This window comes from Perca fluviatilis, chromosome 7 (assembly GCF_010015445.1).
Source record: "Perca fluviatilis chromosome 7, GENO_Pfluv_1.0, whole genome shotgun sequence".
NCBI lineage: Eukaryota > Metazoa > Chordata > Actinopteri > Perciformes > Percidae > Perca > Perca fluviatilis.
In genome coordinates, this window is record NC_053118.1 from 14469221 (window position 1) to 14495307 (window position 26087).

The following is a 26087-nucleotide window of genomic DNA, read 5'->3' on the forward strand; positions in this document are numbered from 1 at the left end:
CTCCCCTATTCACTATGACTACCTGCTGAGAAACACCTCGCATGGAGCCAAATATTTTAGCAACAAGAGTAAAAGTGTGTGTGTGGGGGACTTAATTGTGTACTAGGGGCCAATTGCCAGCAAACCCTGGGGTCCGTTCAGACCACTGCTGATTTGAAGCCATTGTCCAATTACAGCAGGAGGGCAGAAGGATGGGGCAGGGTAATTGTGATTGGGCAAACAAAGGATAACACCATTGGCATGATTTTGGCAATATATAGTTGCTCCAGACAAGTTTAGACTTCCAATCGACATTAGAGATATGTATTGCTTATATTCACATTTTACAGTTCTGATAAAACTTTCAAATTGCAGCAGAAAATCACGGTTCCCACAAGTTACTAATAATTCTGTGAATGAATGATCATACAACTGTAATATCTGTAATATCTGGAAAACATCTACAGGTCCTTGTGTCCCATGAGAGTAAAAAGAGGACTACTACCATCACAGGCAATTACAAACATTAATTTCCGTTCAGATGAATCACAGCATGTGCCACAGTTCTGTACAAACTGTCCCAAATAATACATTTTCTCTGGAGATGCCAAGATCGCAGTATCACAGTTCTGTCTGTCACTCGCTCTCTCATTCTCTCTCTACTGAAACAAATTCCAATTGCTGAGCTCTTTGAGTCACGTAGCTTGTCTGTCTTGTTCTTCAATTTGAAAACTTTGAAGACTGAAGGCCATAGTTACATTTGTAACATCATTCTATTTCCCTCCTTCTTTTGTCTGCTCACTCACTTTTTAAAACTAAAAATTATAAACATGTTATATGTTATATATGTTATAACTGGTTTTTTTGGGCCATTCAGACCTAATCAGACTAATTGAAGCCAGATGGTGTGTCAGCTGAATGTGAGCCCTACATATATCCCTTCATCAAGTGTGTTCACCATTTGCCTGAAGAAGACCCAGTAGGGTCGAAACGTTGCATTTGTATTAAATATGGGAGTTTAAGCAGTGTTGCGGACATTACATTTTTTTCATTTTTAGTATTTTCATTTGTCCTGCACCTGCCAGAAGGTGGGATGTGCACACAATTACTTTTATAAAGCTTGTCTGTCTTGTTCTTCAATTTGAAAACTGAATACTGAACATAGTTACATTTGTAACATCATTCTATTTCCCTCCGTCTTTTGTCTGCTCACTCACTTTTTATAACTATGCAAATAAATAAAAGTGTCCTGTCCATCATCCTTATCCTTAAGTATTCTATTAAGTCTATTCATTCAAGCAAAGTAGACAAAACATAATAAAGCATGACAACAAATTTGAATTTTTTTTAACTTTTCGGAATTGTCAACTGAATCAGCGTTTTACCTTGAGCTGAGATAATTAATTTACATATTTCTTTTAATAACTTTTATAACACTAATTCATCAACATATCACTGTTTTTAAGCAGCTTTTAAATTTCTCTGTCTTCTGCTAATTCCTCTTTCTTCCCTCCTCTTCTGTCGTTTCACAGCAGCAGCTTCAGAAATCTCAGCTGTCCTACTTTCCCTAAGAGACAGTGAGGGAGGAGGGAGAGGGAGAGAGAGAGAGAGAGAGAGAGAAGGAAGAGAGGAAAAGAGAGAGAGAGACAGGGAAGGAAGAGAGAGAGAGATCAGTCTCCATACCTACATGAGTTCAACAGCTCTGTTCAGCTTTGGCCAGATGAAATGCTTACAGGCAGCAACACATTGCTCTCTTTGTGAAATGCGTTGACACACGCAAACCTAGTAGAGGTGGGAATCACCAGAAGCCTCACGATACTTCTGTGACGATACGATATTATTGCGATTTTAAACATATTGCAATATTCTGCGATATACTGCAATTTATTACCTTTTTTCCAACTCCAAATGATGTTCCCAAAAGGAAACTTTGTCAACATCTGTTTTATTTAAAAATATTTTTATCTCTGTTGTTGTTCATCTCACTTAAATTGTATTGCTGCAACACGGGATTGTCAAGCAGACAAACTGACCAACACATATAAAATAAAAGATTGATAACTGGCGTCTGTGTATCGATACAGTATTGCCATGGAAAATATCGCAATACTATGCTGTATCGATTTTTCCCCCACCCCTAAAACCTCGACTCGTGCTTTACACCTGTATTCAGGCACATATGGGTGTGTATGAGGGTGCAAGGACACAAAAAAGCACACTTTTTTACATCAATATTGTTTTGCACCGTCAGTAGTGTGCCCAGGGTAGGATAAATGCAAAAGCACACACATTTGATACTCTGACAATCTAAAATATAGAGACAGAGACAGATGAGAGAGCTAACACCATCAGGTATTCCCATTAGCTGAAGGAGTAACTGGATCTTGCCCTATTAGCTGGGTGAAAGTTGTGGCTTCTAATCTTACACTGCCTGCCTTCTGGGACACAGAGTGAGGGTGGACCATTAAAGGTGCATCATCCCCAGTGTCTGGGTGGTCCAGTCATGTCCCTTAGGAAATACATTTATTTAGCTAAATTTAATACATAAATTAATTAAGTAGAGGCTTAATTATTAACCATTTCAATATTTGAGGCTTGTGGTCTCCTACCATTACCTCAATAAATGACTTAAAATGCTCCGGGTAGGATTCCCTCGTTAATCTATAACAAAAAATGAACTGTGATGACATAATTTGATGCTGGGGTAAAAGGAACCTAATGTACATTCATATACTGTATACTGATTCTTGCTTAATTGATAGGCTGGCATTATTTAGACAACTTTGGAAACAAGGTTGAAATTGGTGCTTCCACTCAGGCAAAATGGGCAGTTTGAGATCACAAGTGTTGTATTTACTTTAGTCACAAACTCAGTGACTGAACAAAGTTTTTACACAGCTTAGTTTACTACACTGGAATACACTGCCTCTTGAACTACAGTCAACATTTTTAGACAAGGGCTATCATGAGGTGTTCATCACATGCAGCTTTCTGGTACAGTGTAGGCAGATGTCTTAGTGGTTGCAGTGACACTGACCTATTTTTACTTGAAGCGTGTAAATTAATTTACCATGTAACAGGATAAATTTAAACCAACAGTTTGTTTCTATGCATAAGTGGGATACTTCTCCAAGGGTCGGCCCCCTCTAGGATAGTCTTTTAGTATTTGTGACGGTGTCTATCTCATGGTGCATTTTATAAGCACTGCCCTTGGTTATATACTAATGCACAGACCACAAAGGTTTTTATGCACAAGCTATGAGATGGTGATCTGCTCCCAAGTGACTTTGCCCAGTACTCATTTTAGAGTCCTATTTATCTAAACTGAGCCATTACTCAGACTAATCATGCCAGCCTACTCTATTATTCAACAACAGGCCATGTGTATGTGTGTACCTGTGTGTGTGTGTGTGTGTGTATGTGTGTAAGTGAGTGAGTGAGTGAGTGAGTGAGTGAGCGAGCGTAGCACGGCATGTTTCCATTTAGCAGTGGAGGATAAATATGGCCCTGACACATGAGATGTTCCAGACTCTACCACAACCTGCCTGTCTCTTCTCCAAGTAGTGTTTGTTTCACAGCAGCCAAATAATTAGTATTTCACATCACCAAATGCTGCAAATCCACTCAGTCACTCAATGCAATTTGTGTATATGTTGATATATGCATCTGCTTGAGAAAGAGAGCAGGGATGTGCGCTGACAAAGGGTTACTGTACTGCCTGCATGCTCTCTTTACCTTTGCCACAAAGAGCATCAAATAACATAAGTGTTTGTGTGCATGTGTGTGTGTGTGTGTGCGTGCCTTGGGTTCAGAGACTGGATTTAATGTTAGGAATAATGAGGTCAGCAGGCGCGCACACACACACACACACACACACACACACAAACAAACGTGACTAGCCCGTGATCTCACAATTCGGTGTGTCAGTGTGTGTGTGTGTGTGTGTGTAGGTGTGTGTTTCGTGTTGCACTTTAAGATCCATTTAAAAGCAAGCTGGCTGCTTGATCCACTCACAGATGAGGCCTGCAGAAAACATCAGTGCAATGAGAAGCAGAACACACTCAATAACTTACGCATGCACGCACGCACGCACCCCAGGTATTAACCCCAAGGTGGCACATGTGAGCAGCCCAAACTGCAACAGATAGAAAACGTTGCATTCCAACAAGATCTGAAGGGATCTTTGTAATAACGGTAGCTGAGAATTATGAGTAGTGTAGAGCCTTCTGCTATCCAAAATGTACACAAAAAAATATTTCTCAGAATCCAAGGGAAAAATATTAAAAGTCATTATTTATCTCATTGTTTAATTTACATTTCTATGTTGTTGTGTTGAGAAATATTTAGGATATAATTAAAAGAATACCTTAAAATTGGAATTGACGGTGGGGAAAATACTTCCGGACGGCAGGAGTTTAAAATTCCAACACAAAGAAAGCGGAAGGTAATGGAAAATAAATGCATCCGGCAGAATTCCTACGGCACCGGAGCAATCCCGGAAGTGGAACGTCAAGGATATAGACTACGTGTGCACTGACATTTGGGTGGCAGTAGCTCAGTCCGGAGGGACTTGGGTTTGGGAACCAGAGGGTCGCTGGTTCAAGTCCCAATACGGACCAAAGTACAGAGTGTGGATTGGTAGCTGGAGAGATGCCAGTTCACCACCTGGGCACTGCCAGGTGCTCTTGAGCAAAGCACTGTACCCTCAGGGCCACCCTCTGGTCCAACACTGGCAGCCCACTCACTCTGACATCTCTCCATTTGTGCATGAATAGGTCCTGAGCATGCCTGTGTGTAGTGATTTCCAACAAACAGAGTGTAAATTGTAATTTCCCCCCCGGGGATCAATAAACAGTAAAAATTATTAAAATAAATTTGTATAAATTATTTGTCCTCACATATGTCAGTTTTAGGCTAACTATATTTCTGTAAGTTAAGCTAAAGCATTTTGACAGTATGCAACTTGTGTTATAGTGGAATGTGGATAATTCAGAAAGCTATGCAGTATTATGTTTGCAAGTGCTATAGCTTGCTAACATTAGCTTACTAACAGCTATCTATACCTCTCTGGTAGACAGAGCTTGCTAAAATAATCATTTGACATGCTTAAATCTAATGTTTTTTAGCTAGCTATGGGCAACTTTGTTAGCGTTTCAGCCCTTGGTTGCACATTGTGGCACTGATTGGTTTCCACTCCGGTGGGCATGGCTTTCAGAGTATGACGCGTTGCACACTGTCTCTATAATATTAGAGAGAATGGACAACCGGAGCAGTTGCTCTGAGCTTCTAATATTGCTGCGGATGGGTTTAGTTGAAAGTCTGGTGCGTCCCATACAGACTCTAAATGGTGCCTTGTGCGTTAAGGGACATGACAAAGCGTCAGTATTTGATGACCTGTGTTAACACAAGCCCTGCATTGTGCTCCTCATGCAGTACAGTAACTGGTACTGTCATAAAAAGTCAGTTTCATGTTGTAAAAAAGTCATAATTTCACTAAAAATAAAATAAAATAAAAAAGTCATAAAATGTCATAAAAAGGCATAGCATGCCATAAAAATAAATCCTAATATAGTATTGGCGTAATCACATTTGTTATTTTTGCAAAAGTGTTTCCCCTTTTTCAAAAAGGTCTGGAATGCTCCAGGTACCGGCAATGGGCAGGATCCAACCATGAAACGAGTGACATCTGTACACACACACACACACACACACACACACACACACACACACACACACACACACACACACACACACACACACACACACACACACACACACACACACACACACACACACACACACACACACACACACACACACACACACACACACACTTTAAATACATACACTTGTGCACGCGCCCACAGACGTTCCCACATGATGGGGCCAACAGTTTGGGCATCGACAGCATTCCATTCTGCTTTCTTTTTATTGTGGAAAAATCTGCCCTTTGACCCGGAGTATTTCCAACATTGAGGAAGGAGGCAGCCAAGGAATGCCATGCTTCAGAGCTAACAGAGAGAGAAGAGGGATGAATCGATGCCCATCAATACCGGGTGTTTTTAGTTTAAATCCTATTGCTTTCTTTTCAGCAACTAGAATGGCTTCTTCAAGTATTCACTGTGTAAAACTGTTTTCTTAAATTGGTAACCCATTGGTACATAAGCCACTGTTTGCTAACACGTTCGCTTATCAACTTAATAAAAGGGATGATATGTCAGTGTTGTATTAACAGATTGTTTTGGCCAAAATATCAATTCATGCAGGTTTACATTTACTATTTTGTTTTTAACATTTTTAAATATTTAAACATAATTCCAACACAGAAGCATACATAGACTAGTGATATTATTTTTAGCAACATGTACAATGCTGAGATGCAAAGAGAGACTGTATGCTGTCTGTTTCATTACTGCATCACACCTTCCTTGTTACTTCTTTCTGTTCAGAGTGAGTAATTGAATAAATAAGCTGGTGGTGCTTCTTATACTCGATTTATTGCATTTTCAGTCTTACACAAGCCTAAGAGTAATGATTTTGAATTGTGATTCATTAAGAAACAGGTTGCATGATTTCTAAAAGCTGATATGGAGTTTAATAAAATCATGAGCACATCATTAAAATTCTACTTCAGTAAAGTATAGTAGTGTCACAGCTTTGAAGTCTAACTAAACTGGAGGCACATGTCATGCAAAGAGAGAGAGGTGAAGAAAAGTGGAATTGTGACCAGAATCACCATCATTAGAGCAAAATGTTAATATAGCTCAGCAGATTTCACAATACAATTCAGAAAAGAAATAGGCAGGAAAGGCTACTAAGGAAAACACAACAAGTAATCTCATCTGCGGAATATAATAAAAATGCAGAAAATCAAAAAAATGCATTCCACATTTTTTTATTATGTAATTTACAGTAAGTTTGTGCAGCACATATAGATCCACAGATAGATTTTTAAAGTTCAATGATGGAAGCAACACAGAAATCATTGCAAATATGCACTGTTAGTATCATCCACGTTCAAAAGATATGTACAAAATGCTTATGTGCATATTTCAGTACATTCTGCATCCTGATAATGTGCCGCACATATCTCTGTATATGTTGCTTTCATCTTTAAATTAAATACTATAAATCTATGCAATGTACAATGCAACATAACCCTGAACTTTTGCATACTGTACTTATCTGTCTAAGAATAATAAAGTCATTTTTTTGATAGCAAGATTGCTTAAATGTGCGTGCTATAGAAAGCAGTAGCATTATATTATTAGTCAGACTTGTGCAACTAGACAACGATTCTGAAAGTAAGCACCAACAGCTAATTTGCTAACATTATTAGTGCCAACCAAAAGTCCACAGCTTCTCTGGCACCATGCGCTATTTTAGGCCTCTTACTTCATCATGTGTGAATAAGTATGTATTCTCTTTCCATCTGTAGGAATTCATATCCCATTAATGCATGTTACTATCTTAGCTTCTTCCCCAGAGTCCTCGTGCTTTTTCGCCTCGCAGATTTCCTTGGATTGTGGGGGCACCTGGATTGTGGCTGCGGCAGCTGCCGTGGTTCTGCTTAACGGCCACCATTACTAATATTATTATTTTTGTTCGGTATAGTTCTATTATCTTTACTGTTACTCTAATTGCCTCTGTTCATGATGTACAATTCATCACCATTATACCCACTGCTAAAATTATTATTTTTATAGTTAGTTACTATTGTAGTTGCTGTGCATATCTCTCTTTATTTCCCTATTTCCCTCTCTCTCTCTCTCTCTCTGTAAAGTGTCCTGAGATTTGACACTATAAATAAAATTGAATTGAATAGTGAGCTAATGGGTTACAGGACACACTGCACAGTACTCCTGCCTACCTAACATCAACAGGAATGTTGACTGGACTAAAAGTTCATAGTAAAGGACAAAAGGGTGGAGGGATGACAGAAGAGGACTTGTGACAGACAACAAACACTGACATAAACTCCAAGACACACAGAGATAGACAGACCAATAGAAAGATAATCAAACACAGACTAGGGAGGCAGAGACAGGGCGTGGGGATCCTGCCATACCATAGAGATCACTGAGCTACAGGACATCCAGTCCAAGTACAGTAAATCCAGCAAAATCTGGCAACCCATCAAATCAGTGTTCCCACACTACACTGACTGGGGCAGCTATGGGAACACAGTGTCTGAGTAAGTACATAACAGCACTCTCTATTGCACTACTGAGGACAGAATGTCAAGAACCAAATTAATGGATATACTAGCTAACTGCCTTGCATTCATAGCTTCTTATAGGTTTTTCCATTGCACGACATGGATTACACAGGCCAAGCTCCAAGTATGGATATGTATGGAGTTTAAGAAAGCCCAGATTTTGTTTGCAGTAATCCTTAGCAGGCACAGGAAGAATATCTGCCCATCTGTGCACACTTTCACACATACCACACTGGACTGGTGCCAGTGTTCATAGATGGCAGCTTCCTTGTTCAATGTTCTTAATCATCATGCAGCTCCCAAAATAACCACATTTATTTATTCTGATTTGGCCTTGTTTGTTTCATTGATGCTACACTTCATAACAACAGCTTAAAGTTTAAGGCACACAGACCTGCAAAAAACGTGTGCATCACCTGGAAAGTATGAACAGCTACATTGCTTTAACACTGCCCTTTATTGTTATATTAGTTTGAAATCACTGAACATACTGCGACTCTATTTCAGAGTTTTCTTTTAGGAATGTACAGCTACAAAGACAAGTTAAGGCTCTGACACACCAACCCGACGGCTGACCGTCGGCAGAAAAGGCAGTCGGACTGATCAGTCAGCTCCACGAGGTCAAAAAAGTGCCTCGGAAATGATGGAACCAGTCACGTGGGTCTGGCTTCTCCCGAATTTCAAAGCCGGCTTGTTAGGAACACAATCTCGTATTTTATGAAAATAGTTCACCGAAACGTGTTTCTGAAAACATTTTATGCGAGAAATAGGCCATACAGTTGCTGAAATCTGTCTGTTTTTTTGATCGACAAAGTCGTCAGTTTTAAAGATTTTCGTCAGATTTTGAGAGGCGTTCGTCCCGCTCATCATTTCCGGTAAGTGTTTTAACATAAGTGCACTGATTCGCTAGTCAAGGGCTAGCACTCCACCAATCAGATTGGTCATTGAGTACGACTGCCCACTGGCCGATTCAACAAGTCAAATCGGCCCAAATTAAAGACGACGGCTCCTGCGACTGACGACGGCATGGAACACATCAAACAGACTTGAGCCACCGACCTCGCCAGACTGTCTGACGGCCGATGATCGGGTTGGTGTGTCAGCGCCTTTAGAGACAGGAGGGCTGAGAGTGGGGAAATGGATAAAGACAGGAGGGAGAGGAGAGTGGAGGAAAGTGAGGTAATTGGGAGTCATATGGCCATGTCAAACAGCTTGCCCAGTGATTCCTGACAGCCCAGCGCTGCGTCCTCATGCCTCATGCACACAGGCCAAAGAGTGAAGTAAGGGGGAACAGAGGTACAGAAGTATGAGAGTCTGTCAGAAAGTACCCGGAGGTCGGAAAATTCAGTAAACTAAACAGAGAAACTTCTCACCAGCAGGCTGGCTGACTGGACTGAATGTTTGGAGGGCAGGGAAAGGGGTAGATAGAGACAAACTGACAAAGAGAGATAAAGAAAAATGTCACAAAACAAAGCACAGATGGTTGAAATGATTATGGTTAGAGGTCTTGGAGAGTGGGTTGGGAGCAATATAATTTACCTGCCCACCATCCCACTTGTCAAACTCTAAACAGACCACCACTCCACTCTGAACCACTTAAGGGAAGAATATGTTGTACGTTTGCCTCCGGAGCTGGACCCCGAAAGCACCCCCGATGAGATGGCTCCTTGGGAGGGTTTTATTTTTCAACGTATAGGTGCTGAATTGAATTTCCACTGAACAACAACCACAATGAGACATACTTTCCATTTCCATCAACAATGGATAGAGACTGCCAATGCTGTAAATAGTTTACAGAACTCACAAAGACAAACAGGCAGACGTGCGCGCAAACACACATGCATCTAAAAAACAAATACGCCCATATGCATTGATGGATGCACAGCACACTTACACAAGTTTACATGACTGTGAGCACAGTGTGTGCATGGTAAAAACACAATGGGAATTAAATTTTCCACAGCCCTTTCTCAGCATTGCCTCTTTATTGCAAATGTTTGGTGGTACACTCAAAACAAAACCAGTAAAACCCTTTTTTTTTCTATATCTAGGAACTGTTTACCATTATAGTCAAGTTTAGATTTTAATACATTCTGAGCAGATGTATGGCAATGTTTCAACACATGATGTAAAACTCCATGTGAAATCTTCTCTAATGTGACAGACACCCTAAAGTTAGTGTAATTAAACTTCAACACTTTTTGTGAGATTTAAGTGTGCAAACATGTTTTGGTGTTAAGACAAAAATCCATTCATTCCGGCTCTTCAAAGGTCGGAAATGGGAAACAGGATTGCTGTGATGTGGGGTCATAACTGTGTCAATGTCAAAGGCAGATGTGCCTCAAAAAACTTTTAGAGATACTGTATATCATTGTACTGTATGATCACAGAAATAATTTACCTCTGCCACTAATCTCCAACTTCCCTGCACCTCCTTTAATCCCCTACTCCACTTCCTGGTTTATACTGCCACTGACCTCTTAACAAGCCGTCTGGGAATTCAAAAACCAACAACATTCCCTTCCTGAGCGGGTCACCCAGTCTGACAAATTGATTTCTGAATATTTACTAGAAACGCCTGCTTTACTTATAAGGAGCCAAAGTTATGTTACAGCTAGTTATTCAATACAAAAACCATAACCACCTGACCTTAGTAAGATTAATATTTGACCTCTTTACAGTATGAACTAAGATTTACCATGCAGTTTTGAATTAATGCCACAGCTAGTAATTCAAGCCTATGATATTCCCGCAAAGAAAGAAACAACTTTCCTACTCGTGAAGAGTAGATTGAAATCTAATCTTTCAAGACTTTTATTAACCATTATGAGATTAATGTCACATTTGGTAATTTAAAGCCACAACTTCCCAATTCTTAAAGCATTTACTGGATGCCACAGGTTTATCAATTCATCAAGTGATTTATGAGCTGACGTTTGAGAAAACAGAGCAAGTCATATTAAACACAGACTTATATTTTGGCAAGAAACAACTTAACTGGAACTGCAGTCTATGATCTTGTACCATACAAGCTATGACCAGAACAGGCCAGGATCACAGCCAGGGAGAGTAGTTATGAGAAATCGTCCGCCCTCATATTACTGTAAGCTGGTATGTTACTGTAGCCAGCACTGGCCCCATGTGAAGATCATTAGCAGATGATGGGGGTACTCCGACTTCCAGGAATAGACAGACCAGTCTCTAAATCATTGTCAACAAATGAACACACAGGCTCACAGAAATGCAGTTTGTGCAGGTGTACGCACGCACGCACGCACGCACGCACACACACACGCACACGCACACACACACACACACCTCCACTCTTCACCTCATTCTTTTTTCTCAAACAAAGCCGCAAAGCCTCTTGAGCACACACATGGATTGTACAGTACAGTGCTATCACATGCAAGCAATCAACATGCCTCAGATGAGCAAAACATGGGGCAGACGTAGAGCAGGAAAAATTCCTAAATGCATATGTCCAACACACATGACCGCTAAATACAGCTGATTTATGATTTCCAAATACTGCATCCTACAAAACAAGTCACTTGAGTCACATGTGTCTCAGGAATCAACATAAAAGTAAATCAAAATCAGCTGATGTCTCATATCCTGTTTTTCTGACATGGTCTCCCATATTGTATGAAGATAATGTTTGGTATCCAGTGCAACCACACTAAATTATTATGTGTAGTAAAATATGAAACCAACAAGAGCCCTGCTGGGAAAAATGTGACTTTCATAATTCCTGAAAAGTTTCTACAGTGTTGTTTTGTGGGGTTTGACTTACATATATGCCAGTGGAGGATTCTCCAGGGGGTAGAGACCCAGGACTGAGGACAGGGGAGCTTGCTGGACTGCAGAGCTCTGGGAAGGGGTTGGGGATGGCCGGGAGAGATGATGTCCTCAGTTGCTGCTCCTCCTCCTGCAACCTCCTGGACAATGGACACAGGACAGAGGAACAGTCATACGGTTATCAAACATACTTTTAGTATTAGCTTGTGTTCCCTAACACACATATGAACTGACGTCTAAGGTTGTGACCTGGAACAACTTCTTTAAAAGTAAAATGGAAGAACTTTGAAATGAGAGTCGCTGACACATGTGGAATATGTGCAGGAGAGAGAGTTGGAATTACTAAAGCATTGCTGTTCAGTATCCAGGCTCATGTCTGTTTCCATCTGATCTGCCTATAATGAATGTCTCCCAGCAAGTGGAAATCACAGACCCCCGCAGCTTGCCAGCTAATTTTCTGCAATATTTATCACACATCAATATTAAATCAAGACATCGCTTTAAAGTAGTTTTTAAATGAGGTGCATGCAGTGCAAGCGTGTGGCCTAAGAGAGGAATGATGATTTGACAGCTGATCATAAACCTTGCAGGATTCACTTTTTAAAATGGGAAGGTCGGTTTTTGAAATTCTAGCTAGATAGCAGAGAATCACTGTAGAAGACTCAAACTGTCTCTCTGTAGAACCCAGCGAGTTCAAAAGGGAACGGGCCTTTTGATGTTGTCCCATCTGAGCTTGAGAACAGGGTTATTCAGAGGTCAGCCCTGAATAATAAGAACTTCAGAGCCTGAGTCTGTGTTTCAGAGAGAGATAGAGAGAGCTCATAAGACAGAATACTCCATTACCTGATCATCCCTCCTCTGTTTCTGTCATATTCTCCAAAGGCGAATAATACGAGCTGACACCAGCTCTGCCATGAATGCCTTTGTGTTTGTGCGCACTGTAAGCATGCAACCATTCTTCTACAGTATGGGTGAGTGAGAATACCCACTTCTGAATGCATACAATAACAGCCTCAGGGGAAATAGGGATTACTACTCTTCAAATTGAGAGAGACATTTGCAGTTGGTACTAAAATAAATTAGATTCTTTACCTTTCTCCTCCTGCTGGTCTAGTTTTTAGACAAAAAGGGAGTGGCAAGGAGGAATGGGTCATTCAAAGGCTACAGAGGAGCGGGGAGGAAGCGCTATCCCCAATTATCGAGAGGGTGGTGAGGAATGATAGTGTGGAGTGAGAGGCTTCTTTCCAATGTGGAGAGAAAAGAGGAAAGAGTTGTGTGTGTGACTATGCATATGCAAATGTATGAGGCTGGAAGATGTTAGTTTAAAGTTTAGGGCCATACTTCTTTTGCCTGAGTGCCTGTGTCTGTCTTATTTAGATTTTTAATTGCTGGTTTATGTGTATGGTTATCTACAAGGGTGTTCACTTCTAATGGTATCTAGGATGTGTTTGATGTCACTGTAAAACCTGATGAATGCACACATTTTACTGACGAACAGCTCATTCAAAATTCACTTCAACCATGTGTTAAATACACTCAATAAAGGCTGCAACTAATGACTATCTTCATTATAGATTAATCTGCCAATTATTTAACAGTTATTTGATCAATTCTTTGGTGTGTAAAATGTCAGAAAATTGTGGATTACTTTTCGGCCAATTAACTAAATGATTCAAATTGATTAATTGACTATTGGCTTTACATTTAGTAAGTGCCAAACTGAAGATCAACCGTCACAGTTGTACTTTTGTTTCACTTTGCAACCACAATTTCTTTCTACCGTTATTATCACAAATGTTTCATCAGAAGCAACACAAGTTTAGAGATGAAACCACGTCCCTTGGGATACAAGAAAATGAATGAGCACTTTGCCATCCACAACCAAATTCACAGGCTGATGGACATTCCCTCAAACCTCTGGGCCTAATCCTCCAAACCCTGTTGGCGTCATATTAACATTCATGTGGTAGCACCTCTGTTTCTCTATGATGCTGGTTATCTCACTGTAGTGGTTTGTAGGGCACTCACCCAACTCACTATGCTGTCCTGCAGCCAAATATAAAAAAATATGTTTATGTACATGTTTGTGCATTCAAATTGAGAGCCATTGATTTTTTTTCCCCACCCAATAGCAATATTGATATCTGCATATACTGTGGCGGCACCTACCGGACAGCGAGGATGTGCATGGGTTGTGACCGTCGGAGGCTGGTTTGAGGCGAGTCCGCAGACGAGGAGGAGGAGGACGGCTCTGGGGAGACGTGGGTTAGCGCATGTAAGTGCTGACCCTGCCGAGGCTGGTTGTGTTGCATGTGATTGTGGTGTGAGGAAGAGGTCTGTCCATTGTGCAGTAGTGGGGTGGACTCTGTCTGCTGACCACTGCAGGTGGAGTACAGGCTCTCTTGCGAAGAGTTCATATCATTCACCAGGGCCTCCAAATCGACGTCATCCTCTGGAGGAGACAGATAGAAAAGGAGCACATCACTGACTGAGAAACTGGAAGTAAAAATCTCTCAAATAAGAGAAAAAAAATGTTGAGGACAAATGACCACAGAACAGTGTGGAGCAGAAACACATCACTACAGCTAGAAAGACCTAGTCAAACCCAAAATGTAATAAAACACAATAAAAGAAAAATGAAAAGCTTATAAGCCTGCTGCTTTGGTTTTAAATAGTTGGGGCACACACAAAAAAAGAAGTTAAGTCCCTGGATATCGTCGGGACTTTCCCTTTCTATTTTAGTTGTTAGCATTTCATTGTGGCCAGGATTTGAACCCTTGACCTAACTTTGCACCACCTTGATTCTAAGTAATACTGGCACACACAAAACAAAACACACACATACACACACACACACACACACACACACACACACACACACACACGTAACCAGTTTTGCCAGAGTGCTCAATCAGCATGACTATCTTGACTACGTACATGGTGCTACTCTGTGAGCCAAATCTCCAGGGATAACGGGTACAAGCTCCAACCTGCCTGTAACACTTTTTAACCCTTACCACTGGGGTTCACAGCGAAGGCATCGCACTGTAAACATCTGCTCTAACTTCCCTGCATGTATCAAACATTCTGTGGAAATCTATCCTCAAAGCCCCCGTGAAAACATCTAGGCCCATTTCAATTCATGAAAAGAATTTTTCAACTGACTCCAGGAGCATGTTGTGTCAAAGTTTGAAATGAGCTCAATTGAAGAGAAGCTCTCTCTCCAGTTGCTTCATGCTGTGAAAGTTTTATCGTCTGGGTAAACTGGGTTCATAACTCTTTCTAAATTACAATATGCAGTGCTGACTCGTTTTAGGATTAATAACTCTTCATTATGAAAATAAAAATCTCATGAATTCGTCATCCAATCTCTGTATCCAGATCCCTCAATTGTACTGTAGGACACAAGTAAACCACTAGGGGGAGACAAGCTCTAATTGTACAGGACAGGGGCTCTCAAATGTATGGGGTTTATGTGAGGGAACCCCATTCAGATATTAGGACATGATCGCACATTTAAATAACATTCATTATAATAAAACCCAATAAGAGAAGACATTTGTAATTAGATATGTCTTAGGATGGAGTCACATTGCTATTTGCACTGATTCTCTTAGTGGCCCTACATTGTAACATGCAAAACGAGAAGATGTCTCATTCGTAATGATTAAATGAAAAACAATCTGAAAAAAGAGATAGGCTAGCATATTGGTAGCTCCATCCACTTCAGTGTATACAAAAACTTCAGCCACAGCCAGTGGTTCACAAAACAAAGCTGAGAGTGAGAAAATGAATGAATGAATAAAAGCATATTATGCACCATATTTTAACTTGTACCATGCCGTCCTTCAGTCAGAACTCCAGGGCTTAAAATATGCCCTGTACTGTGTGACTCATGTAACTTCCCCACAGCTCAGGGTGCAGGACAGCTGACAGCTGGATCATGCGAGGTGGTGCGACGGTCATGCCACTCTAAAGCAGTTAAAGGTTCCACTGCTCAGCGGACAGCTGACAATGGAAAACAGCAATTTGATTGATGTAAAGTTTTAAAAGCACTGGTTTCAAAGTGAGTCCCTGAGCCTTGTGAGGAATCAATTTCCCATGGAAGTACACCAGATTTTTTTTTCCCATTAAAAATAAATAAATGAGGCAACAACAACAACAACAACAGGAGCCAAAAGGTTAACACGCTAGTAAACATCCCAATGTCAGCATGCATAGCTTTGTCTCCAGCACTGATACTAAAAGCTGAAACTAAAGTGTCGCCTTTGAGGAGCTTTTCCTGAAAACGTGTCAGGTAGCTGTATCACGGGTGCCTGTGAATCACAGGCGGTTAATCTGTAGGTATTAATAGTGACCGGTAAGCTGGAGCAGCTACTTATAGATAACCTGGAGAGCTAAAGAGCTATACACCACAGGACACAGGGTTCAAACAAGGCCATACAAGGGTAAGGACCAGGCAAGACACCTGTAGCACAGGACAAAGCAACATTACCTGCACTTAAAGCTGGGCGATGTGGAAAACAAATCAAATATCACGATATTTCTGACCAAATACATCAATGTCGATATTGTGGCGATATTGTAGGGTTGACTATTGGTGCTTTCACAAAATATTAACACAATGAGAGTTTTGATAAATAATCACCAATAATGTGGATACAATGACTAAGTGGGTAAAGGCAAATAATAAAAGTAGTCTAGCAAGTCTGGTAAGTTCAGAAAATGACATCACTTTACTGTAATGCAGCCTTTAAAAGCAGGAAAAGACAACACTTGTGTCATATTACGATATCCAACATTTAAGACAATAGCTAGCCTCATATATCGATATAATATCCATATATTTGCCCAGCCCTACCTGCATTCAGCAGCAGCGGTAATAAAAAAATAAATCATAAATATATTTTTCTTCTTTTTTTTGAACAACATAATCAAACAAATACTTAACAAATGATAAGAGGGTAAACCAGATACTACATCAGAAGTGAGCAAAATTCCAAAAACTACTTTTACCTTTACACATCATCTGCTCACCATCCATCATTCTCACTAGGTGAGACATGTACCCTCCAGCTAGTGAGAGAAAATAAATGTACTCATCAATCTGATCTAGTTTGGCCTCTGGATGGGGATTACCAGAGCTGTTTGCATACAATAAAACACAACCCATAAACTTGTGCACAGATGCAGGATTGTTGCGTCCTAACTAGTCATACGATTGCAATCACCTATGTATGTCACAATCAGACAAACAAAGATATGCGTCATGCACCCGGATATAAGGCTGACAGATTGATGACACAGACAGCACGCAGGCACGCACGCACAGGATTTAAACCCATAAAGATTTGGAGCAGGGAGCAAACTAAGGTCGTTTTTTTTCTTTGACATGGAGTACAGAAAGAAAAGTTATCCCAGATAACACACATACACTTAGCCTTGGCATGTAAGAGACATTTACACCTTTATGTCATGGCACACCTGGCCAATATAACAGCTTTAATTAGATCCTCTCAGAATAGCACACAGAGCTACAGATGTAGACAGAGCTGTTGACAGTGAGAATTTTTGCAGATGTGATGCAGTTGCTTATCAGCAACAAACTTTGGCACCCAACACTACACTGGATAATATCCCTACACTGTAAATATCAACATCTTATTGTAGCAAGTAGCATAAATCTGCACCCCAGGTCTGAAAGAAGTTTAGAGGGAACTAAACTTCCACCCCGCCCTCATGTGCCAAGCAAGGGGTTTTAAACAACAAAACAGAGACATACCAGCAACATCTGACAGATGCACAATCAAGAATTTATTGATCGCTGTATCCACCTAAAAGAGGGACCTCTGTTGAGAATCATAGACTGGCTGCGGCTTTGGTATTTAGGAACGCAGCAGGTATAACAGGATAAAATTGGTAAAAAAACGGTATTTACACCTCCAAAGCTTTATTAAGGAGAGACAATATAGAGGTTAAATGGACTGCTAATACTGTTTAATAAATGGATAGAAGCAGAGGAAACAAACATATTTTTAACAAATCCTTCCTCTTAACAAATCCTTTATTATAAGATGTATCCTGAGTGTGGACTGTGGATCCATGTGGAGGACTGTTTAATACTGTGCTCTATGGGAACTACACTAGGGCTATCACTAACTTCACTAGTGAATCATTTGGCAATTATTTTCTTGATTGATTTATTAATCTTTGTCAGAAAAACTATATTGTTTGTTTTTTCAAATTTTGTTTGATAAATGATCCAAAACCCCCATAAATTCAGTTTACATAATACTTAGACAATAAGAACCGATTATCAGTTAAATTTGAATTTGTTACCATTATTATTCTGTCAATCAATTTAGTCTATTAATCAACTAATCATTTCAGCTCCAAACTGTACTGTACAATATATTTTTGAAATATGTTGACGGTTCACGATATTTTAAGGAGTTGCATGATTTATAAACTACACGAATGCTTTAATTGGAGGTTTAACATGCCAAAGTATTAGCCAATGAATTTACTAAATAGCCTTCACATAGTCACATTCAGATGATTTTTTCTCATAGGCAGTACTAAACTCATGACTGACTGCTGGCATGTCAAATGCATCGTTATGTCATATGTTAAGTAGCAGACCACATCTGAGCACCCCACCGTTCTCCTATTTTCCACCCTTTTCTCTCTTTTCTCCGAGACAGAACCTTGTCCAGACGACGTTATCCCAGGTTCTTCACTGCCCGCTGCTTTCCTTATTCTGAATAAATAAATGAAATGAACTACTTCCTGGTCAAGGCATGCTTTGTACTGTTATTGATGAAATTCTAAAACTGTGTCATGCCACAGCTCGGCCTCGTCATTCTTATAGGTATTTAAGAAAGACTGCATTTGGGCAAACATTATTAAACTTTGAAAATGCTAACTTCACAGTAAAATAGTACGTGCATGGCAATTTATAGATTACATATTGGGAATATCATGTGAAGCAACTTCTATTTCTAGACATCAAATATCGGCTTGCAAATGCCACAATAAGCCGCTCAATTAGCCTAGAAATCTAGACGCACCCTAGCGTCTAGCAACTCTCCGTTGGCTTGTGAGCTGGAATAGCCAAACTCTAGCCGGGCCAATCACATCGTGTATAGAGTCGATGGGCGGGCTTAAGATAATGATGGCAGAGTTACGACGGTTACGTGTGAATTCCCTGCTACTTGAAAACAAAGACGATAGCTGCTGCTGCTGGCGAACAGCGGTCTTTGGCCACGACTCTGGAGACTTGGAGTGAAGCTTTTCTTTGAGAAAAGAACAAAGAACGGCACTGAAGTCATTCTTAAAAAAGGAAAAGGTGTTCAGAGTTTTGCCGACTGGATACGTTTAATCTATCAACTAGCGTTGCTCTGGTTGGTTGTAGCGCTATCCTATTGCGTGCAGAGGGAATTTGAAAGACAACCGTTCATCCCGCCCCTCGGATTGAGCCCTGCCAATGGTGAGTTCCCAGACCCAACATCTTGATGTGGGTCTGGCTTGTCAGGCTACTGCTCAATAGCATCTCAGTCCAAACGTGAAATAATGGCAGGTCATATTTCAGCAAAGCCATACTGTTCCCTCCAAAATGAATTGGTTTATGACTGTTCCAGTTTTAGGAAGCACAGTAAGTAGCTGGTGGCTCTATTACAGCGCCTCTAAGAATAAAAGTGTGGGTTTACTGGAAAACAAGTTTAACAACGTCAGCAAGGATTATAATCCCACTAATAACACCAGAGGTACTGAGGCTAAATTCAAAATCCCTGCTCAAATGATAGACTTTCGGCATACATAATACAGTTTGTGAGACATGATTAAAAAAAAATGTGGTCGCTAAATTGTCACCCATTCCTTGAAAAAAAGAAAAAAAAAGAAAAAGAGTGAGACAGTGGAGGAGATCTGATAAAAATCTAAATGGTCTGGAGTACCAGTGGTCATAAATCTTGCTCATAACACCTGTCTGGCATTATCTACGCTTTATAATACTGGGTAGCCACCCAAAATATCATTATTCAGACAGTTTAAGCAAAAATGTTCCTGAGTTAAAGTCATCTCCATTTGTCTACCTCTCCGGTCCTCCTGAGTTCCCTCCATCCCGGCTCATCCTGAAAAAATACAATGCAATTTCTGCTCCATTTATTTCCCATGCCGGGGCCAAGCGTTCTAATTTACTCGTTGAGTCCTTGCAGACTCCCCGCCCTTACCTCCCATGCTGAGCCAATATTGTGCTTAAATCTCATGCTCCGATTGTCATGGATGAACCCTGAATGGCGCAATTATATATATGGCGTGATTATAATGGCACCCTGTGTCTATGAATCACCCTTTGAACTGCTGAAATGTTTACAGCGGAAGAGACCCAAATATATATTATCCCCCTCGACGCACCCCCGCCTCTGGCCCAGTGGAGGATAATGAGCAGCAAGCCGCTCTCAACACTGTACTGAGATGAGAGACACACACCAAATAAATGGAATAAAGCATATGTTACACCAAGTCAATGTACAGTAAGTCCCCGTAGTATGCAATATCATATGACAAGTCCCACTACTATGTAAAATCATATGTTGATGTCAGAGTATATGCCATACAACACCAATGTAACTCAAGAATATTTGATTGGTTTAAAATGCATCAGCACAAACACAGAAGCACACACACACACTTGCACAAACACATTTCTATTGGTGGTGGTGGACCAACCTTGATGGTTAGGAGAACTCCGATTGGCTGATTGCTGGAAGCTCGGACCAATGAGGTCAGCTTGTCTGTGATTGGAGGACAGGTCTATATTGTCCTGCTGTGGGAGAGAGAAGCAAGAAAAAAAATTAATATTTTGTCGCCCCACTGGGAACTTTGTTACAGGAGCCAAACATTTAACCCACAATGATTGTGGTACTAACACTGGTACTTTAGTGTGGGTATACCTCCATTACACACAGACATTCAAATGTCTACAAGACCATGTGAAACACCGGCCTTCAAATACCAAAAACAAACTTGTCACATACACACAGTACGATGTAGTGAAATTCTAATTCTGCATTTTTAGTACAGCATCTAGCAACTTGGGGGTCAGTGTCTTGCTCAGGGACACTTGGACATGTGGTCGAATGAGCATGGGATTGAACCGCCAACCTTGTGATTATGGGGCGACCATTCTAACTCCAAGCCAAAAGCCACCCAAGCCACCCACAAAAGGTAGTATCCTTTATCCAAAATTCTAAATGAAAGGCGGAAGCATTACATACTATTTTATTTTTATTTCATTTTATTATATATTATTTCCATTTGGAACTAACACTACAATAACGTAAAACTTGAACTTGAACTAAGGTAACCTCTACTATTTCAACCATTTAAAGAAAATGTCCTGGTTTTACCTTTATAATAAAACAAAAAAATTAAATAGTAACAATAATAAAACGCCTTTTTCCATCATATTTCCAGTCACTGCAAACAAATCGCCACAAAAAACGTCATGTTTCTTGACATATTTGATTGAGGAGTGGGAACAGCACAAACTGGTACTTTCTGTGTACTTGCTTCTGACCCACAGCAGACCTCCTCTGATGATGTAATAAAAACGGTTGCTTGTTCTGCCTTGTTCACAGTAGTGACAGACAATGCAGGCAGAGCTGGATTCTTTTACACAGATGTTGTTCTACCTTATTTTCTATCATAGATTGCCTTGCCTTCTATCAGTTTGACTTATCTTTCTTGCCTCTAGAGCCTTTGAGTTACACTGATTAAATGACGATGGTCCTGGTACCCATCATGTTATTCTTTAGACCCCCAGCCAGATGATTTTACTGTACAGTGTACGCACACGCAGCTGAAGCAATAAGGCAGAGTCACAGAAACATTATACACACCCGTGACCCTGACTTCACTCTACCACAAATACAAGCACACATACACACACACACACACACATAATGTGTACCATTATCCATAATAATAAAACAAACATTAAGCATTGTAGATAACAGCTACAACATTGGATTTGGAAGGTTTTAGATGCATTTTAAATTAGATTTGTGTCTCCTTGCAACAGATTAAAATACGTTCCTGAACGAGCCATTTTCAATGCAAAGCTCAAATTCTTTTCACAAATTTTTTTTCTTCAAACTTTTTTTAAATCCTTCTGCATCTGTAACATTAAAAGTAACTTTACTAACGAGATTGAATGAGCAGTTCAAAGAGAATTGACTCACTGTGAGAATATAGCTTGAAGTAGAATTCCACTCTGATGACTCAATTCGGCTAAATAGTTTAGTAATGTACAATCCATGATTTGCCTGCGAAATGTTTAGCTTTAATGTTCAGTTAAGAAGTCATCAGTGTTCCTCTCTGGTGTCTATACTGGTGCCTAAGTTCAGACTATATTGGATATAACTGGAGGTCCATCGGCAGCATATGGTTCTGTCCACCACCACCCTCCAACCCCTCTTCTATACCAACTAACCCAACCGCATCCAATCATTTCATTGCATTGTTCCAACTTTGTATTGTCTTGCGTTCTCGGCTGGATTGAAAAAGAGATTCTGGAGCTTAATGGGACAAACCTGCTTTTGAAATAAAAAAAAAATAGTAAAATAACCACCGCGTCACACCATTTGTTCCCATAACATAGCTAGCCCCGTCATCAAAACACACCGTCTGGGAGTCCAGTTACCAGACTGTGACTGATCCCTACCCAGTCACCCAAACAGCACTGGGACGCTGTTTGGTTGGTGGGATGGTACAGCGTTAGTGTGTGTGTGTGTGTGAGCGAGCGTATTCAGGACAGGACAGTCATGGTTCAGCTCCACTGAGCAAAAACGTGGAGACTCTTTCACACCATATACTGGTCTTGAATACTATTCTGCATGGCTGTCTGGGAGCAAATGAGTTCTCACACACACACACACACACACACACACACACACACACACACACACACACACACACACACACACACACACACACACACACACACACACTAAAGGACTAAAGGACCTTTAAAGCACACCTTGATCTCTTTTGTGGACTTTACAAACAAAAATCTAAAACCCAGACAGCCTCTGATGCCTCTATTGACACTTGAATGTTAACTTGGGGATTTAATCCTATTAATACTGATCATTTAGCATAATTCTCAGTCATTCTATTGCCTAACTCTACATTTGGTTCTAGGTTTATTGAAGCCTATACGGTTGAGACAACAAAGAGGGGAGAAGAAAAATAAGAAAATAAAAGCCAACATTTTTTCTTTTTTTGTCTGCTGAAGAAAAGATCTTCTCTGCCTTTTATCCTTGTTCTTGCATTTTCTCACTCTGCTCTCACAGTAATTATTTTACACACAGAAGCACAGGCACACACACACACACACACACACACATGTTGCTTAAGTTCTTAGAGAGGGGTCAAAACAGGACTGAGGGTAGGCCAAGTTTTAACAAGTAGCACAAGGACCCTTTCATATTAATGAAGTTGAAAGGAACTCCAAATAAGAGTCAAGGGGCCGAGGGTTCAGCTTTTTAAAAGGGGTCAGTGGAAGGCTAGAGACAAGGTTAAGGCACTGAAAGCAGGACCGACACAAAGATCTGGAGATTGGGCCTCAAACAAAAAGGAAAAGACTGAGACACATGTCAAAGCTACGCCTTTAGAAGAGGTCAGTTTGAGGTTAAATGTTATGCCTGGGGATTGAATATGAATCGATACTTGGCTTACAGAGAGGCCTTTGGTTAAGAAAGAGCTGAGAATGAACTTGATCCATAAGAACATTTCAAGTTTGACAGTATAAGATTTCCATTACGGTTCGATTTACCAAGAACCTAATATGCTCAGAAAGCTTTAGAGATGTGGAAATCTTACTCAAGGGTCCAAGACTTGCTTCTGGCAAACCATTCTTGCTGACAGATATAGCGCTAACTGTAGAGACAGTCCTGTTACTAAATGCATGAACACTAGACAGCAGGTGGAAATCCAGTCTTACATAATGAACCAAAATGAGATCAGGAGGTCACATGAATGTCTGCTCTAGTCCTAGCCTTTATTATGTTATTTACCCAGACAATTTGACAGGTCCATCGGAGTTCAGCAGAACTAGAAAAGTTTTCTAAGATACATCTGCATTTATAAGTAGCCCTACTTACTGAAGTAATCACTAGCTACTTTTGACATACAGTACATTGTTATTTTATCATTAATACATCAAGCCTAAAAAACACACAAAAGGAAAGCAGAAAAATTACAATATTTATGAAAACTTTATTGAAAGTTTTGGTCAGTGGTACCCACTGGTCCCTATCCAAAACCAATACTGTACTACATTCTGAATGAGGTGAGAACAAACAGTTGGTTACTGTTTAACATCATAAACCCAAGATAAATGTTACCAATAAAAATAAAACATGTATCTAAACATCCTTGAACTGTGGAATATAATTCCTAGCCTGGTTATCCTGCCCAAGAAATTCAGACATAAGGTATTTCTGCTAATAAACGCAGGGATAGGTACCTAATGCATGCTGGAATTATATCCAGCGAGTCCATGTCTCTCAACTAGAAAAACTTGGTATGGTGAATGAAGGAACACTTGTACATTTGATTTAACTAAATGTAGGTTACTGAAAGTGATGACCGACTGAGTCAAAGCTGCAAAGTTAACTTAGTCACCATAGCCTCAATACCACGTTCACACTGACACATGATTTCTGTCAAACGATCCTCCTCTTACAAATGCAATGAACTATTCACACTGAAAAGCTCAAGCAAAACAAATGCAATCTCCATGATTTAAAGGAATATTGGTAGGTTATGGGAAACACCACACAATCGTGTTAATGTTTAGTCCCAAATAATACAATATGGCTATCTCAGGCCCCTCAGGGAAAAACATGTGCTGGACTCTGCTTGTTTATCCAGTGATCCAGCTTAGATTTGGGGAAGCTTAATACACTAGAGGGCAAACAGAACTGTTATACATGACAATATTATTTTTTGGCATCCAGAGAGTTTTACTATACATGAGGGTCCAGGTTTGTTTTACATTTATCTAACCTTATAATACGTATTATTGGTACTGTAGTTTCTGGATTAAGGGTCCTTTAATAAGCTATCATCCTGCCACTAACAATGATTTTTTACCACATCAAACTTGCCTTGCTTTGCACATACCATCATTTATTCACTAGTCACAATCATACAACAGAAACAAGATTAAAGTGGTGATATAATCTCTTGAGTTTAGTATGAATGCTATCTTCACTCAAATCTGTTTTGGATTGCCGGTGCAGTTTTATCAAGGAAAATCTTCCTTAACACTGGAATTTCACAGTGAAGGGGTTTCTCATTCAGCAAGTCAAGCAGCAATCAAGGTACATCTGTTATAGCTGAATGCTTTGCAAACAGCCGAGTGTGTAAACTAGTGTGTGTACATTAAGGTCTGTATACTGTAGCTCCAGCAGCACCCATCCAAACCGTTCAAAGAACTATTATTATTCTTCACTCCATTTAGATTTAAAGCTTTTAAAGCAGCCTCCAATAATGGAATAGTTCATGTCTGCCAAAAAAAAAAAAAAAAAAAAACTGTTGATTTCCATTCAAATCATCTAAATTACAAGACAAAATGTTGAGGGCTTGGTGTGTTTGAGAAAAGGGAACTACTGCAGTGTGAATGCAAAATGCAAATATGGTACACAGAGAAGATTAGCCTACACAAATTTACATTGCTCTATTTTTGGACACTATATCAAAGGGGGGTTAACCTCAGCCTAAACTCAAGACCTATTCCCTGTAGTTTTATTTTTGTTGGGTTAGTTCCTTAAACTGTTCTGTTATTAAATGTATGCCTCATTAAAAATTATGCTTTGCTAACAACATATGTGGATTCATCTTTGCAGCTGAAGCAATAAGGCAGAATCACAGAAACAATATACACACTCGTGACCCTAACTTCCCTCTACCACAAATACAAGCATGTACACACACACACGCACACGCACACGCACACTCTAGAATCTTTGGTTTCTGTCTCTTTAAGCTGTGGAGATCTGGCTGGCTCTCAGGCCTCTGG

The 26087-nt window shown here is 40.1% G+C and overlaps 1 protein-coding gene across 2 annotated transcripts in view; it reads right to left on the bottom strand.

Annotated features, from left to right (window-relative positions):
• LOC120562103 (growth factor receptor-bound protein 10-like) overlaps positions 1-26087 on the bottom strand; it is a 66372-nt gene that overhangs the window by 24301 nt on the left and 15984 nt on the right. For both annotated transcript variants that reach the window (XM_039805580.1, XM_039805579.1), the window contains exons 3-5: positions 20729-20825; positions 14168-14450; positions 11994-12138 (exon numbers count right to left, since the gene is read on the bottom strand). In XM_039805580.1, the coding sequence (XP_039661514.1) occupies positions 11994-12138; positions 14168-14450; positions 20729-20825 (525 nt within the window). The remainder of the gene's footprint in view (positions 1-11993; positions 12139-14167; positions 14451-20728; positions 20826-26087) is intronic.